Source organism: Salmo salar, chromosome 12 (genome assembly GCF_965601325.2).
Source record: "Salmo salar chromosome 12, fSalSal1, whole genome shotgun sequence".
In the NCBI taxonomy this organism is placed as follows: domain Eukaryota; kingdom Metazoa; phylum Chordata; class Actinopteri; order Salmoniformes; family Salmonidae; genus Salmo; species Salmo salar.
Genome location: NC_138302.1, coordinates 49,687,635 through 49,706,864, shown reverse-complemented (window position 1 = coordinate 49,706,864; position 19,230 = coordinate 49,687,635). Strand labels below are relative to the sequence as shown.

At 46.8% G+C, this 19,230-nt stretch overlaps 1 protein-coding gene across 1 annotated transcript in view; it reads right to left on the bottom strand.

The window, feature by feature from the left end:
* Positions 1–208: 208 nt before the first annotated feature.
* LOC106565241 (solute carrier family 41 member 1) overlaps positions 209–19,230 on the bottom strand; it is a 39,376-nt gene continuing 20,354 nt past the window's right edge. Inside the window, exons 7-10 of the mRNA XM_014132136.3 lie at positions 18,855–18,934; positions 14,773–14,907; positions 8,053–8,201; positions 209–726 (exon numbers count right to left, since the gene is read on the bottom strand). Of these exons, the coding sequence (XP_013987611.1) occupies positions 544–726; positions 8,053–8,201; positions 14,773–14,907; positions 18,855–18,934 (547 nt within the window). The 3' untranslated portion in view covers positions 209–543. The remainder of the gene's footprint in view (positions 727–8,052; positions 8,202–14,772; positions 14,908–18,854; positions 18,935–19,230) is intronic.

Genomic DNA, 19,230 nt, shown 5'->3' with positions numbered 1-19,230 from the left:
GCACTTTTTGACGTGACCGTAAGTTAGCACTAATTGGCTAGCTAGCAAGCAAGGGATAAGAACGTTGCCAGCCAGTATGGCAGTGGAACATTTAGAACGAACGACTGGGTCGCGTCTCTGGCACCCGAACCGATAGAACAGCTTGGGTAGCAACCCTAGATTTGTGTCGGGATTATATCTTGTTGAAGGATGAAATGGTATGAATAAATTCATAAAAAATATGTTTTTAATGAATATATGTCAATCATTATATGAATATGTTGGTAACCTGTTGTTTAAAAGTGATAATGTCCTCGAAGCCGGTGTTTGGAGGATGTATTGGCATTTCGTCTCGGGCCTAACAACACCCCTGCCAATATATCCTCTGAACATTGGCTTCTCGGGCATTATCACTTAAATATGACCTGAACAGAGTTGCTAATGGATGAACAGAACAACATATAATATGTCAGCATAACTGACATATACCTACAATAGCTAAATTACTCTATTTTAATATATTCAATAAGACCATGTTGGACAGAAATGGATTAGCCCCTTCTCTCAAACCCCCTTCATCCCAGAGGAAATGCCCAATAGAACGGCTCTGAATGTCAGGGCCAGGAAGCCAGTCCCCAACAGGTCCCCCAGAGCCGTGAGGTACGGGATAGAGTAGTTGTCCGGGTCCAGCCCCCGCCGCCACATCCAGCGCACCATCAGGTCAGCCGTGTACAGCAGAATCACCACCTGTGAATAACAATAAACATATTACAGTGGCAAAAAAAGTATGTGAACACTTTGGAAATACCTGGATTATTGCATAAATTGGTCATCAAATTTGATCTGATCTTCATCTAGGTCACAACAATAGACAAACACGGTCTGCTTAAACTAATAACACACAACAATTATACGTTTCATGTCTTTATTGAACACACCATGCAAACATTCACAGTGTAGGGTGGAAAAATTATGTGAACCCTTGGATTTAATAACTAGTTGACCCTAGATTGGCAGCAATAACCTCAACCAAACGTTTTCCATAGTTGCGGATCAGACCTGCACAACGGACAGGAGGAATTTTGGACCATTCCTCTTGACAAAACTGTTTCAGTTCAGCAATATTCTTGTGATGTCTGGTGTGAACTGCTCTCTTGAGGTCATGCCACAGCATCTCAATTGGGTTGAGGTCAGGACTCTGACTGGGCCACTCCAGAAGGCATATTATCTTCTGTTGAAGCCATTCTGTTGTTGATTGACTTCTGTGTTTTGGGTCGTTGTCCTGTTGCATCACCCAACTTCTTGATGGACAGATAGCCTAACATTCTCCTGCAAAATGTCTTGATGAACTTGGGAATACATTTTTCCGTCGATGATAGCAAGCTGTCCAGGCCCTAAGGCAGCAAAGCAGCCCCAAACCATGATTCTCCCTCCACCATACTTTACAGTTGGGATGAGCTTTTGATATTGGTGTGCTGAGCATTTTTTTCTCCACGCATGTTGTTGTGTGTCCCTTCCAAACAACTCAGCTGTAGTTTCATCTGTCCACAGAATATTTGGCCAGTAGCGCTATGGAACATCCAGGTGCACTTTTGCAAACTTTAGACGTGCAGCAATGGTTTTCTTGGACAGCAGTGGCTTCTTCCGTGGTGTCCTCCCATGAACACCATTCTTGTTTAGTGTTTTACGTATCGTGTATCATAGACTCGTCAACAGAGATGTTAGCATGCTCCAGAGATTTCTGTAAGTCTTTGGCTGACTCTAGGATTCTTCTTAACCTCATTGAGCATTCTGCGCTGTGCTCTTGCCGTCATCTTTGCAGGACGGCCACTCCTAGGGAGAGTAGCAACAGTGCTGAACTTTCTCCATTTATAGACAATTTGTCTTATCGTGGACTGGTGAACATCACGGCTTTTAGAGATACTTTTGTAACCCTTTCCAGCTTTATGCAAGTCAACAATTCTTAATCTTAGGTCTTTTGAGATCTCTTTTGTTCGAGGCATGTTTCACATCAGGCAATGCTTCTTGTGAATTGCAAACTCAAATTTTGTGAGTGTTTTTTACAGGGCAAGGCAGCTCTAACCAACATCTCCAATTTCGTCTCATTGATTGAACTCCAGGTTAGCTGACTCCTGACTCCAATTATCTTTTGGAGAAGTCATTAACCTAGGGGTTCACATACTTTTTCCAACCTACACTGTGAATGTTTAAATGATGTATTCAATATAGACAAGAAAAATACAATAATTTGTGTGTTATTAGTTTAAGCACACTATGTTTGTCTATTGTTGTGATTTAGATGAAGATAAAATCTAATTTGATGACCAATTGATGCATAAATTCAGGAATTACAAAGGGTTCACATACAAAAACATATGTATTCTTCACACTACCAGCACCAACTTATTTTTGCTTGTGCAAGTATTCATCCCCCTTTTCAAAGGCCACCTCTTGTCGGACATCTACAGTTGAAGTCGGAAATGTAAATACACTTAGTTTGGAGTCATTAAAACTCGTTTTTTCAACCACTCCACAAATTTCTTGTTAACAAACTATAGTTTTGGCAAGTCGGTTAGGACATCTACTTTGTGCATGACAAGTAATTTTTCAAACAATTGTTTACAGACAGATTATTTCACTTATAATTCACTCTATCACAATTCCAGTGGGTCAGAAGTTTACATACACTAAGTTGACTGTGCCTTTAAACAGCTTGGAAAATTCCAGAAAATGATGTCATGGCTTTAGAAGCTTCTGATAGGCTAATTGATATCATTTGAGTCAATTGGAGGTGTACCTGTGGATGTATTTCACGGCCAACCTTCAAACTCAGTGCCTCTTTGCTTGATATCATGGGAAAATCAAAAGAAATCAGCCAAGACCACAGAAAAAGAATCGTAGACCTCCACAAGTCTGGTTCATCCTTGGGAGCAATTTCCAAATGACTGAAGGTACCACGTTCATCTGTACAAACAATAGTACACAAGTATAAACACCATGGGACCACGCAGTCATCATAACGCTCAGGAAGGAGACACGTTCTGTCTCCTAGAGATGAACGTACTTTGGTGCGAAAAGTGCAAATCAATCCCAGAACAACAGCAAAGGACCTTGTGAAGATGCTGGAGGAAACAGGTACAAAAGTATCTATATCCACAGTAAAACGAGTCCTATATCGAGATAACCTGAAAGGCCGCTCAGCAAGGAAGAAGCAACTGCTCCAAAACTGCCATAAAATAGCCAGACTACGGTTTGCAACTGAACATGGGGACAAAGATTGTACTTTTTGGAGAAATGTCCTCTGGTCTGATGACACAAAAATAGAACTGTTTGGCCATAATGACCATCGTTATGTTTGGAGGAAAAAGGGGGAGGCTTGCAAGCCGAAAAACACCATCCCAACCATGAAGCACTGGTGTGGCAGCATCATGTTGTGGGGGTGCTTTGCTGCAGGAGGTACTGGTGCACTTCACAAAATAGATGGCATCACGAGGTAGAACAATTATGTGGATATATTGAAGCAACATCTCAAGACATCAGTCAGGAAGTTAAAGCTTAGCTCCAAATGGGTCTTCCAAATAGACGATGACCCCAAGCATACTTCCAAAGTTGTAGCAAAATGGCTTAAGGACAACAAAGTCAAGGTATTGGAGTGGCTATCACAAAACCCTGACCTCAAGCCTATAGAAAATTTGTGGGCAGAACTGAAAAAGCATATGCAAGCAAGGAGGCCTACAAACCTGACTCAGTTACACCAGCTCTGTCAGGAGGAATGGGCCAAAATTCACCCAAATTATTGTGAAATGCTTGTGGAAGGCTACCCAAAACGTTTGACCCAAGTTAAACAATTTAAAGGCAATGCTACCAAATACTAATTGAGTGTATGTAAACTTCTGACCCACTGGGAATGTGATGAAAGAAATAAAAGCTGAAATAAATCATTCTCTCTACTATTATTCTGAAATTTCACATTCTTAAAATAAAGTGGTGATCCTAACTGACCTAAGACAGGGCATTTCTACTAGGATTAAATATCAGGAATTGTGAAAAACTGATTTTAAATGTATTTGGCTAAGATGTATGTGTCACGACTTCAGCCGAAGTCGGTGCCTCTCCTTGTTCGGGTGGCGCTCGGCGGTCGGCATCGCCGGTCTACTAGCCATCGCCGATCCTCTTTTAATTTTACATTAGTTTTGTCTTTGTTTCTACACACCTGTTTTTCATTCCCCTAATTATTGTTCATGTATTTAACCCTCTGTTTCCCCCATGGTGTTGTGCTGGATTGTTTTATGTCATGTTCGGTATTTTGGTGACTGGTAATTTCGACGGGTGTTGTTTCTTGCCTGTGCGTAAAAGTTGATGTTTGTGTGTTTCGTGTTTGGGCAAGTGTATTGTGTTACCTTGTACCATTAACTATTCTGAATAAAGTACGTTGCTCCCATTTCTCTGCTCTCCTGCGCCTGACTGCATACACCAGCTACACCCACCATTCTGAAAGAATCCCGTACCCTTGAATATGGAGTCAGCAGGAGCAGACAACCCCGTATTAGGGGTCGAGGAGCGCATCCAGCAGCATGCGGCCATGCTGCAACATCTCGGGTACGCCACCAAAGCTTCGCCACTGTGCCTTCTTTTCGAAGAAGCTCAGCCTAGCGGAGCGAAACTATGACGTGGGGGACCGGGAGTTGTTGGCTGTGGTCAATGCCTTGAAGGCGTGGAGACATTGGCTTGAGGGGGCTAAACACCCTTTTCTCATCTGGACTGACCACCGCAATATGGAGTACACCCGGGCGGCGAGGAGACTGAACCCTCGCCAGGCAAGGTGGGCCATGTTCTTTACCCATTTTGTTTTCACCCTGTCCCACAGATCAGGTTCCCAGAACATTAAGGCAGACGCACTGTCCCGGATGTATGACACGGAGGAGCGGTCCATGGATCACACTCCCATACTCCCGGCCTCTTGCCTGGTGGCACCAGTAGTGTGGGAGCTGGACCCGGACATCGAGCGGGCGTTACGTACAGAGCCCACTCCACTCCAGTGTCCAGCTGGGCGTCTGTACGTTCCGTCTGCTGTCCGCAACCGTTTGATCTATTGGGCCCACCCGTCACCCTCCTGGTCATCCGGGCATTGGTCGTACAGTGCGCTGTCTTAATGGGAAGTACTGGTGGCCCACCTTGGCTAAGGACGTGAGGATTTATGTTTCCTCCTGCTCAGTGTGCGCCTAGTGCAAGGCCCCTAGGCACCTGCCTAGAGGGAAGTTACAACCCTTACCCGTTCCACAACGGCCGTGGTCACACCTGTCGGTGGACTTCTTAACGGATCTTTCTCCCTCACAGGGTAACACCACGATCCTGGTCGTTGTGGAATGGTTTTCTAAGTCCTGCTGTCTCCTCCCTTTGCCCGGTCTCCCTACGGCCCTACAGACTGCGGAGGCTCTGTTCACACACGTCTTCCGGCACTACGGGGTGCCTGAGGACATAGTATCTGATCGAGGTCCCCAGTTCACGTCAAGGGTCTGGAGGGTGTTCATGGAACGTCTGGAGGTCTCGATCAGCCTTACCTCAGGTTTTCACCCCGAGAGTAACGGGCAGGTGGAGAGAGTGAACCAGGATGTGGGTAGGTTTCTGCGATCCTATTGCCAGGACCGGTCGGGGGAGTGGGCGACGTTCATACCCTGGGGAGAGATGGCCCAAAACTCGCTCTGCCACTCCTCCACTAACCTCTCCCCCTTCCAGTGCGTACTGGGGTACCAGCCGGTTCTGGCACCGTGGCATCAGAGCCAGATTGAGGCTCCTGCGGTGGACAACTGGTTTAGGCGCTCAGAGGAGACATGGGACGCCGCTCATGTGCACCTTCAACGTGCCGTGAAGCGTCAGAAGGCTGGCGTAGACCCCCACCGCAGTGAGGCAGACCCAGCTTCCGGCAGGGCAGGCGGAGGGGCAGGTTTCGGGTTGAGAGCCAGACCCGGTCCCCCGGTGCGGGTCATGCTCTCGACCCGAAACCTGCCCCTCCGCCTGCCCTGCCGGAAGCTGGGTCCGCGGTTTGTGGGGCCATTCAAAGTCCTGAGGAGAATAAACGAGGTGTGTTACAGGTTACAGCTTCCCCCAGATTACCGTATTAACCCCTCGTTTCATGTGTCTCTCCTCAGGCCGGTGGTAGCTGGTCCGCTCCAGGAATCTGAGGTGCGGGAGGTTCCTCCTCCCCCTCTGGACATCGAGGGGGCTCCGGCGTATGCAGTTCGGTCCATACTAGACTCGAGGCGTCGGGCGAAGGGCCTTCAGTACCTCGTGGAGTGTTAGGGGTACGGTCCGGAGGAGTGATGCTGGGTGCCGGTGGAGGACGTGTTGGACCCTTCGATGCTGCAGGAGTTCCACCGTCTCCATCCGGATCGCCCTGCACCTCGTCCTCCGGGTCATCCCCGAGGCCGGCCTCGGCGCGCTGCTGGAGCCACGTGTCAAGGGAGGGTACTGTCACGACTTCAGCCGAAGTCGGTGCCTCTCCTTGTTCGGGCAGCGCTCGGCGGTCGGCGTCGCCATCACCGATCCACTTTTCATTTTCCATTTGTTTTGTCTTTGTTTCTACACACCTGTTTTTCATTCCCCTAATTATTGTTCATGTATTTAACCCTCTGTTTCCCCCATGGTGTTGTGCGGGATTGTTTTATGTCATGTTCGGTATGTTGGTGACTGGTAATTTCGACGGGTGTTGTTTCTTGCCCATGCGTAAAAGTTGATGTTTTGTGTTTCGTGTTTGGGCAAGTGTATTGTGTTACCTTGTACCATTAATTATTCTGAATAAAGTACGTTGCTCCCATTTCTCTGCTCTCCTGCGCCTGACTGCATACACCAGCTACACCCACCATTCTGACAGTATGTAAACTTCCGACTTCAACTGTATTACCAAACAAGCGCTCCTCTGTTCCATTTTATACCACTGTTATGTTCATACTGGTTGGAACTGAATGATTAAGCTTTGGCTATGTGCATGGAGCAACGCTGAGAAGAAGAGCTGATACAGTAATTTGGCAACACTGGGCCTGACAACCCACTGTGTATGCTGGACTTTAGTCAAACCCAATCCTTGACTCTTTATTGAGCAGTAATCATTCCATTGCCTCTTGGTTTAGATCTTGTTTTTATACGGTCTAGGTTTAGATAGTTACTATTACACATATGTTCTTGTACAAGTCAGCACATTTATATCACATATGGTTTTTGTAAGGCACATCTGTCTGTTGCTCATTACAGTGTATAATTATATTTATAAGTCCCCTACTGATAAGCGGCTATCAAGTTAACACTAAAAAGTTGCAAATGACAACACTGGTCATTTCAACTGCACTGAAAAAGACCATTTGATGTGATAAATGCCAGGACTGAAACACTGTTTTGGTCTAAACAGACGTGTCAGTCTGTTGGTTGACCTGTTTCAGCAACATGTGGTTTGAATTGCAGCACTGGAGTTTGGGCAAGCAAGAGGGCTGAAAAACTGTAAATCTTTTTTTATGAAACATTTCTTCTAAGGCCATTGTTTATCTTGACGTGATAGTCATCCAAATGATTTTCTTAGTGTACGCCTATGATTCCCTCGACTCAAACCCTCCTTAATGTGTGAGATCCAAACAAAAAAGAGGTGTAGAGAAAATAAACATTCCTCCATGAAACTGACCTAACTTTTTCACAAAGTTCACAGGTTTATGGCAATAAAGGTGTCCTACTTTATTTTTGCAGTGTGTCACTATGGAATAATTAGGTTAAATAAAATGATATAGAATAAAATACTATAACTAACACAGGGGTGTGAAACTCATTTTGCCCCAGAGGCCGCACTGACAAAGCACCATTATCATTTCTATACAATTCCTATTTGGTTTCTATCATTGAAGTTTAGTTATAGACCCAAAAGCCTAAATAAATAATTGCACTTTAATTAATTATTATTATGTCCATATGTCAGCTTTTCTTGTGATATTTTATTATTTATAGATTTTTCAATGTACAGTATGTCAGCTGTTACAGTAGGAGTTGTATACAGTCTTAATGTCTGTGGTACATATATATTTGACCTCTGACCTGTAGCAGGGCTGCACACAGGTAAAGGCAGACGAAGGCAGACGTGAGGGCGCCATGGCCGCCCTTCAGTAAGTGGATGGTGTAGAGGAAGAGCAGGTGACCCGGAACCACCAAGAAGACCAGAACTCTCGCTGACTTGGAGTTGACTCCTGTGGATGTAAAGAGGAAACTTAGAGGACTTAAAAACGGTTTAGATTAAATGACAACACCCTAGGTCAATTAAAAATAATATAAAACTTAAAAAAGTTAACTATCTTTTTACTGTCTAGGTCGGATGAAGTGTGCAAGACAACTGCTATGGGTAAGTAAGATTGTGTGTGGATGTGTGCAGTAGTCGAATTGGGATTTTGTACTGTAAGTGAATACATTTTTCCCATAACTGGTTGCCTTTCAATTCCAAAATCAATTCAACAAAAATACTTTCACCTATCCTAAGGTGGTGGAGCACTGTTCCCTGCCCCCCGGTGCTTGTTTGTGCTACTTTTGAAGTTTGTTTTGACTGTTTAGGAGCTGAAGGTCGGGCAAGGGTGAGGGCAGTGTTGTGTCATGTTTTGTGTCCGTGTGGGTATTTAACAATCTGTATTTACAGTTGAAGTTGGAAGTTTACATACACCTTAGCCAAATACATTTAAACTCAGTTTTTCACAATTCCTGACATTTAATCCTAGTAAACATTACCGGTCTTAAGTCAGGTAGGATCACCACTTTTTTTTAAGAATGTGAAATGTCAGAATAATAGTAGAGAGTGATTTATTTCAGCTTTTATTTCTTTCATCACATTCCCAGTGGGTCAGAAGTTTACATACACTCAATTAGTATTTGGTAGCATTGCCTTTAAATTGTTTAACTTGAGTCAAATGTTTTGGTTAGCCTTCCACAAGCTTCTAACAATAATTTGGGTGAATTTTGGCCCATTCCTCCTGACAGATCTTGTGTAACTGAGGCAGGTTTGTAGGCCTCCTTGCTCACACACGCTTTTTCAGTTCTGCCCACACATTTTCTATAGGATTGAGGTCAGGGCTTTGCGATGGCCACTCCAATACCTTGACTTTGTTGTCCTTAAGCCATTTTGCCACAAATTTGGAAGTATGCTTGGGGTCATTGTCCATTTGGAAGACCCATTTGCGACCAAGCTTTAACTTCCTGACTGATGTCTTGAGATGTTGCTTCAATATATCCACATACTTTTCCTACCTCATGATGCCACCCCAGTGCTTCATTTTTTTTAACATTTTAATCATTTAGCAGACGCTGTTATCCAGAGCGACTTACAGTAGTGAATGCATACATTTCATTTCATGCATTTTCTTTTTTTTTCTTTTTTTTTAGGCTGAGTTTGAAGGTAGGCCTTGAAATACATCCACAGATACACCTCCAATTGACTCAAATGATGTCAATTAGCCTATCAGAAGCTTCTAAAGCCATGACATCATTTTCTGGAATTTGTCAAGCTGTTTAAAGGCACAGTCAACTTAGTGTATGTAAACTTTTGACCCACTGGAATTGTGATACAGTGAGTTATTGCAATGGGCACGTGTTGGTGGCAGGGAAGTCAGGCGCAGGAGAACGAACTTGGTATAAACGGAGTCGTTTAATAAGTGCTGACCAAACTCCAAAAACCAAAATATACAAAAATAACAAAGTGGGTACAAAACCCGTCGCACACCAACACATACTAGCACAATCACATACAATAAAACAATCTCCGACAAGGACATGAGTGGAAACAGAGGGTAAATACACAACATGTAATTGATGGGATTGGAACCAGGTGTGATGGAAGACAAGACAAAACCAATGGAAAATGAAAAATGGATCAGTGATGGCTAAAAGGTCGTTGACGTCGACTGCCGAACACCGCCCAAACAAGGAGAGGGACCGAGTTCAGTGGAAGTCGTGACAGTATCCCCCTTTGACGCACGGCTCCAGCCGAGCTTCAGCACCGACCTCGGGGACGACCCGGAGGGCGAGGCACAGGGCGATCCGGATGGAGACGGTGGAAATCTCGCAGCATTGAAGGATCCAACACGTCCTCCACCGGAAGACAGCATCTCTCCTCCGGACCATACCCCTCCCAGTCCACGAGGTACTGAAGGCCCCTCGCCCGATGTCTCGAATCCAGTATGGAACGAACGGAGTATGCCGGGGCCCCCTCGATGTCTAGAGGGGGCGCAGGAACCTCCCGTACCTCAGACTCCTGGAGCGGGCCAGCCACCACCGGCAAGAGAAGAGACACATGGAACGAGGGGTTAATGCAGTAATCGGGGGGAACCTGTAACCTGTAACATACCTCGTTCACTCTCCTAAGGACTTTAAATGGCCACACAAAGCGCGGACCCAGCTTCCGACAGGGCAGGCAGAGGGGCAGGTTTCGGGTCGAGAGCCAGACCCGGTCCCACGGTGCGAACACCGGGGCCTCACTGCGGTGATGGTCTGCGCCCACTTTCTGGCGCAGTACGGCGCGCTGAAGGTGGACATGGGCGGCCTCCCATGTTTCCTCCGTGCGCCGGAACCACTCATCCACTGCAGGAGCCTCGGTCTGACTCTGATGCCAAGGAGCCAGAACCGGCTGATACTCCAATACACACTGGAAGGGAGAAAGGTTAGTGGAGGAGTGGCAGAGCGAGTTCTGGGCCATCTCTGCCCAGGGCACGAACGCTGCCCACTCCCCCGGCCGGTCCTGGCAATATGACCTCAGAAACCTACCTACATCCTGATTAACTCTCTCCACCTGCCCATTACTCTCGGGGTGAAAACCTGAGGTAAGGCTGATCGAGACCCCTAGACGTTCCATGAACGCCTTCCAGACCCTCGACGTGAACTGGGGACCCCGATCAGACACTATATCCTCAGGCACCCCGTAGTGCCGGAATACATGTAAATAGAGCCTCCACAGTCTGTAGGGCTGTAGGGAGACCGGGCAACGGGAGGAGACAAAAGGACTTAGAAAAACGATCCACAACGACCAGGATTGTGGTGTTACTCTGTGAAGGAGGAAGATCAGTCAGGAAATCCACCGACAGGTGCGACCATGGCCGTTGTGGAACGGGTAAGGGTTGTAACGTCCCTCTGGGCAGGTGTCTAGGAGCAGTGCACTGGGCACACACTGAGCAGGAGGAAACATAAACCCTCACGTCCTTAGCTAAAGTGGGACACCAGTACTTCCCACCAAGACAGTGCACCGTCTGACCGGTACCAGGATGACCAGAGGAGGGTGACGTATGGGCCCAATAGATCAGCTGGTCGCGGACAGTAGACGGAAAGTACAGACGCCCAGCCGGACACTGAAGGGGAGCAGGCTCTGTACGCAACGCCTGCTCAATGTCCTCGTCCAGCTCCCACACTACCGGTGCCACCAGGCAAGAGGCCAGGAGTATGGGAGTGGGATCCATGGGCTGCTCCTCTGTGTCATACAGCCGGGACAATGCGTCTGCCTTAACGTTCTGAGAGCCTGGTCGGTAGGAAAGGGTAAACACAAAACGGGTGAAAAACATGGCCCACCTTGCCTGGTGAGGGTTCAGTCTCCTCGCCGCCCGGATGTACTCCAGATTGCGGTGGTCAAGCCAATATCTCCCCGCCTTCAAGGCCTTGACGACAGCCAACAGCTCCCGGTCCCCAACATCTTAGTTTCGCTCCGACGGGCTGAGCTTCTTCGAGAAGAAGGCACAGGAGCGGAGCTTAGGTGGCGTAACCGAGCGCTGAGAGAGCACGGCTCCTATCCCAGCCTCGGACGCGTCCACCTCCACTATGAACACCAAAGAGGGATCCGGATGGGCCAACATGGGAGCCGGGGTTAACAGAGCCCTCAGGTGACTAAAAGCCCTGTCTGCCTCAGCTGACCACTGCAAGCGTACCGGGCGCCCCTTCAGCAGTGAGGTAATGGGAGCCGCCACCTGACCAAAACCCCGGGTAAACCTCCGGTAGTAGTTGGCAAATCCTAAGAGACTGCTGCACCTCCTTTACCGTGATGGGAGTCGGCCAATTACGCACGGCTGCAATGCGGTCACTCTCCATCTCCACCCCTGAAGTGGAAATGCGATACCCTAGAAAGCAGACAGACTGTTGGAAGAACAGGCATTTCTCAGCCTTAATGTACAGGTCATGCTCCAACAGGCGACCAAGCACTCTGTGAACCAGGGACACATACTCAGCGCGTGTAGCGGAGTATATCAAAATGTCATCAATATACACCACTACACCCTGCCCGTGCAGGTCCCTGAAAACCTCGTCTACAAAGGCTTGGAAGACTGATGGCGCATTCATCAACCCGTACGGCATGACGAGGTACTCATAGTGCCCAGAGGTGGTACTGAAAGCCGTCTTCCACTCGTCTCCCTCTCGGATACGCACCAGGTTGTAAGCGCTCCTGAGATCTAGTTTTTTGAAGAAACGCGCCCCGTGCATTGACTCTATCGCTGTGGCTATGAGCGGTAGCGGGTAGCTATACCTCACAGTGATCTGATTCAGACCCCGATAGTCAATACACGGGCGTAGACCTCCCTCCTTCTTCTTCACAAAAAAGAAACTCGAGGAAGCGGGTGAAGTGGAGGACCAAATGTACCCTTGACGCAGGGATTCGGAGACATATGTTTCCATAGCCTCCGTCTCCGCCTGTGAGAGGGGATACATGTGACTCCTGGGGAAGTGAGGCGTCTACCAGGAGATCTATCGCACAATCGCCCCGTCAATGAGGTGGTAATTGAGTCGCCTTCTTTTTGGAGAAGGTGAGAGCCAAATCGACATATTCAGGGGGAATGCGCACGGTGGAGACCTGGTCTGGACTTTCCACCATAGTAGCACCAACAGAAACCCCTAAACACCTACCTGAGCACTCTCGCGACCACCCTGTGAGAGCCCTCTGTGGCCAAGAAACAGTGGGGTTATGACAAGCTAACCAGGGTAGGCCCAGCACCATGGGAAACGCTGGGGAGTCAATAAGGAAGAGACTAATTCTCTCCATATTACCCCCCTGCGTCACCATGCCGCACCATGGCGCGGTGACCTCCCTAATTAACCCTGACCCTAATGGTCGACTATCTAAGGCGTGAACGGGGAAGGGCACATCCACGGGAACAATAGGGATCCCTAAACGATAGACTAAAGCACTATCAATTGCCAGCCGCGCCTGAATCGACGAGGGCCTTATGCTGGGAATGCGGGGAAAATTCAGGGAACGTAACAGACACAAACATATGTACAACAGAGGCCCTGCCTGCTGCCTCGATTCCCAGAGGAACCAACCCCGCACCGACCGGCAGTGTGACCTCTGCGGCCACCGATGGTGCACGAGCGGGGACCCCCTCCGGTCTCCCTGCGCACCGCCCCTCCCAGCTCCATGGGTATTGGAGAGGGGGTGCGGGAGGATGGAACCACCAGACCCTGATCTGAACGTCCGCGAGCAGCCAGCAGGTAGTCCACCCGGGTGGACAGGTCCACCAGCTGGTCAAATGTGAGGGTGGTGTCTCTGCAGGCCAGCTCCTGAAAGACGTCCTCGCGCAGACTGCAACGATAATGGTCGATCAGGGCCCTGTTGTTCCATCCCGCGCCGGCAGCCAGGGTCCTAAATTCCAGGGCGAACTGCTGGGCGCTCCTCATCTCCTGCCTCAGATGGTAGAGGCGCTCACCCGCCGCTCTACCCTCGGGCGGATGGTCAAAGACTGCCTGGAAACGGCGGGTGAACTCCTCAAACTGGTCCAATGCCGCATCTCCCTCTCTCCACACGGCGTTGGCCCACTCCAGGGCTCTCCCGGTGAGGCACAAGACGAGGGCGGACACCCTCTCACGGTCCGATGGAGCCGGGTGGACGGTGGCCAGATAAAGGTTTAATTGTAACAAGAACCCCTGGCAGTTCGCAGCCATCATGTTGTACTCCTGGGGCAAGGAGAGACGGATCCCACTGGGTTCAGGCGGGAAAGGGGAACTCAAGAGAGACCCCGGTTGTGCGGGTGGAGGCGCTGGAAGAACTCCCTGTCTCTCCCAGCTGTCCGTTGTCTGGACAACGCGATCCATGGCGACGCCAAGATGGTGAAGCATAACTGCATGCTACTGGATGCGCTCCTCCACCTTAATTGCCGGGGTACCTTCTCCTGCTGACTCCATAGTTGTGGTCGGAGATTCTGTAATGGGTGCGTGTTGGTGACAGGGAAGTCAGGCGCAGGAGAACGAACTTGGTATAAACGGAGTCGTTTAATAAGTGCTGACCAAACTCCAAAAACCAAAATATACAAAAATAACAAAGTGGGTACAAAACCCTTCGCACACCAACACATACTAGCACAATCACATACAATAAAACAATCTCCGACAAGGACATGAGGGGAAACAGAGGGTAAATACACAACATGTAATTGATGGGATTGGAACCAGGTGTGAAGGAAGACAAGACAAAACCAATGGAACATGAAAAATGGATCAGTGATGGCTGGAAGGTCGGTGACGTTGACCACCGAACACCGCCCGAACAAGGAGAGGGACCGACTTCGGCGGAAGTCGTGACAGTTATGAGTGAAGTGATCTGTCTGTAAACAGCTGTTGGAAAAATTACTTGTGTCATGCACAAAGTAGATGTCCTAACCGACTTGCCAAAACTATAGTTTGTTAACAAGACATTTGTGGAGTGGTTGAAAAACGAGTTTTAATGACTCCAACCTAAGTGTATGTAAACTTCCAACTTCAACTGTATGTGTGTGTTTGAAGTTGAAGTGTGTTTTGACTGCTGACCTGAGGAGCAGAAGGTCAGACAGGGGCCAGGCCAGTGTTGTGCCATCTTGGAAGGCAGGGTCCCAGGCATGCTCCAGTAGTGGAGGTAGGTGGAGATGCGGCTGGCCTGGATGGCCACCAAGTTACCTCCCACACCTGGGTGAAGGGATGGAACAGAACAATCATTGGAAATAGAGGTTGGTGTTTATTTGTGGGATCATTTGTCGAAATTGTCTGTTACATATTTATGCTTGAGCTCTGGGTTTAATAAGTTATAGGTATTTTCAAGGTTATGAAGCATCTTTAAGGTAATTGTAGGTAGTTTTGGTTTTCTGCAACTTTTTATAGTTCATCAAATAGGGCTTATTCGGCTGTAACTGTAATGGCATATCTTTAAAGTGAGTTCGTGCAAAAAGAGAGCATGATCTTGTATGCATGAGATTATACTGCTTCTCTTCAAATCAGAGAAGTATTAAAAGCGTGGTAGCAAGCACAACGCTACAGGTGTTGTTGAAGACTGATGTTCCTCTACTTAATCCTTTGTATCATCCAGTCATGAGAAACTCAATATCGTCCTTATAATCCTAACAACATCCTCACTCAGAAACATGTGATGGGATGATGAATGCATATCTTATTGCCTTGAGCGCATCTCTCTGAGAGGAATAAAAACATGTCTAATAGCCTTGAGCGTGTCTTGCTGTAGTTCCCTGCAATAGCTCTTGAAATGACATTCTCAACAGCCGTGCTTCCACAGCCTACAGCTAAGTTTTGCATATTAAATATTAAATGACTACCGCCCTGTAGCACTCACTTCCGTCATCATGAAGTGCTTTGAGAGACTAGTCAAGGACCATATCACCTCCACCCTACCTGACACCCTAGACCCACTCCAATTTGCTTACCGACCCAATAGGTCCACAGACGACGCAATCGCCATCACACTGCACACTGCCCTAACCTATCTGGACAAGAGGAATACCTATGTAAGAATGCTGTTCATCAATTACAGCTCAGAATTTAACACCATAATACCCTCCAAACTCGTCATTAAGCTCGAGACCCTGGGTCTCGACCCCGCCCTGTGCAACTGGGTCCTGGACTTCCTGACGGGCCGCCCCCAGGTGGTGAGGGTAGGTAACAACATCTTCACCCCTGATCCTCAACACTGGGTCCCCACAAGTGTGCGTTCTCAGCCCTCTCCTGTACTCCCTGTTCACCCACGACTGCGTGGCCATGCACGCATCCAACTCAATCATCAAGTTTGCAGACAACACTACAGTGGTAGGCTTGATTACCAACAACGACGAGACGGCCTACAGGGAGGAGGTGAGGGCCCTCGGAGTGTGGTGTCAGGAAAATAACCTTGCACTCAATGTCAACAAAACAAAAGAGATGATCGTGGACTTCAGGAAACAGCAGAGGGAGCAGCCCCCTATCTACATTGACGGGACAGTAGTGGAGAGGGTGGAGAGTTTTAAGTTCCTCAGTGTACACATCACGGACAAACTGAAATGGTCCACCCACACACACAGCGTGGTGAAGAAGGCGCAGCAGCGCCTCTTCAACCTCAGGAGGCTGAACAAATTCGGCTTGTCATCAAAAACACTCACAAACTTTTACAGATGCACAATCGAGAGCATCCTGTCGGGCTGTATCACCGCCTGCTACGGCAGCTGCTCCGCCCATAACCGGAAGGCTCTCCAGAGGGTAGTGAGGTCTGGACAACGCATCACCGGGTGCAAACTACCTAACCTCCAGGACATCTACACCACCCGATGTCACAGGAAGGCCAAAAAGATCATCAAGGACAGCAACCACCCGAGCCACTGCCTGTTCACCCCGCTAACATCCAGAAGGCGAGGTCAGTACAGGTGCATCAAAGCTGGAACCGAGAGACTGAAAAACAGCTTCTATCTCAAGGCCATCAGACTGTTAAACAGCCATCACTAACATTGAGTCGCTGCTGCCAACATACTGACTCAACTCAAGCCACTTTAATAATGGGAAAATGTATGTAATCAATTTATCACTTGCCACTTTATATTATTTATATTAGATAATGTTTACATAACCTACATTATTCATCTCATATGTATATAGTGTACGCTATACCATCTACTGCATCTTGCCATCTTGATGTATTAGATGTATCACTAGCCACTTTAAACAATGCCACTTTATATAATGTTTTCATAACCTACATTACTCATCTCATATGTATATACTGTACTCTATGCCATCCTGATGTAATGAATCACTAGCCACCTTAAACAATGCCGCTTTATATGTTTTCATACCCTACAATACTCATCTCATATGTATATACTGTACTCCATACCATCTATTACATCTTGCCTACGCCGTTCGGCCATCACCACCCATTTATATATTTTAATGTACATATTCGTATTCATTCCTTTACACTTGTGTGTACAAGGTAGTTGTTGTGGAATTGGTAGATTACTTGTTAGATATTACTGCATGGTCAGAACTTGAAGCACAAGCATTTCGCTACACTTGCATTAACACCTGCTAACCATGTGTATGTGACAAATAAATTTGATTTGATTTTGATTTATAATTGGATGGGGTTGAGAGGAACAGAGAGAGGTGGAGAGGCAGAGAGGTGGAGAGGGAGAGAGTGATTTGGAGAGGCAGGAGAAAGAGAGGAAGAGAGAGATTGTGAGGGAGGCAGAGGGTGAGAGAGACATAAACAGGGATGGAGGGAGAAAGAGAGTGAAAGAAACACTGAATGGCAATGCAAATGTACTTCCTGTCTTGAAATGCAGATAAAAGCGAAAACCTTTGGTATCGCTAGCTGAGGCTGGAAAATATGCAGTATAGAGGAAATCCGAAGCAGAGAGTGCATAGTTGTCATTCTAAACAGGCTGAGGTTTATGTAAACCCTATTGTTATTCCTCTCCAGCGATGGTGGCTAGCCATGGGTAACAAACATCGCCATACTAAGAGTCTTATTTACAGAAGATGTGGGAACTTCAATACATTCCTCCTTCTCCTCTGATGTTCTGACTAGGCTGCTGAGTGGTTTAAATTAGTGTCCTATTATTCCGTATAAGTAATGAACATCTCGGGAGGCCTCGTAGTCATGGCTTTCAAGACTCATAATGCATTTATAAGTGATATTCTTCACAATTAATGGGTATATATCACTAAAAAATGGCTGTAAATATCACAGACTAGGCCTTTAGTGACATGGCACTCTGCAACTTGTGTGGAACCAACTTATGACTAATGAAATAAATGTGGATGCCATTTAGATGCTTTGCATCAAGCCGTTGTGCTTTTGTAAACAATCACACAAATTATAGTAATTTACTGTCATACTTCAAAGACTGTTTAAATAGGACAAGATCCCACGCCCGTCTATTTTGTCATACGTCATATATCTCTCCACCAAGAAAACCAGATGTTGTCTTTGAGGGAAAAGAGTACCAGATTTTACATTTAAGCTTACATAATATGTTACAGTAGTGGACAGGCTAAGGATAACAGACATAAGTAAAGTAATGCTCTGCTTATAACCATTTGAGACCAATTAAGCTATGGCTTCTCGACTCGAACCCATTTCCCAACATGAGCACAAATGAGATTTAATGGTGGTTTTATAAGAGACATATTTAGTAATGGTAAGCAGCATTGCAAAAAGGTTAAACCTGTTTCTGGTTTTCCCCATACCCCACTGGGCACAGACGTAAGTTCAACTTCTAGTTTTGATTTACATTTGGTTGAGTTGTCAACAAACATGAATTCATCGTGAAATCAACAACAATGTCACCATATCATTGGATTTAGGTTAAAAGTTGGGTGAAAAAAAAATACTAAATGCCCTTATGTTGATGACTTTTTGCAAATCCAATCAGTTTTCCATGTTGATTCAATGTCATCACATTGATTTTCTTGGTTGAAATGATGTGGAAACGACGTTGATTCGACCAGTACTTTCCCAGTAGGACAGCTGTTTCTCGGGTGGTTTCTTGAGGATATTTGTTAGTTAGGAGGAAGTAAGAACTATTCAACATTGAATTACACACAGGTCCCACCCTTTCATTTGTTTGAGGAGTAAGGTTCGGTCCACTCACCGTTGATTACTGGGGTGAACACCGCCATGCCCTCAAAGTTCGGGTCACTCATGGTCTTGTCCAGTATAAGGCCTCCGATACTGTGGTTTAAAAGGACACAATGGGACACAAACGTCACTTAACATGTCCAAAGCTGAAAGGTGTCATAATAAAGTTTTTTTTAAATGATCTGCACTGATCTGAAAGGAGAGGATAGATGAAAGCGATATGGTGCATGGAAGCTTACTGAGAAGTATATTTTACTTGTCCAGTTATATCAAATCAGTTTAGATAAAGGTGATGAAAGAGAAAGCGATTAAGTCCTTCAAGCTACACTTTAAGTGTGTATACTGCACGGTTGTCTCCTTGAAGGCTAGTTGGAAACTCCTGAGTCTTT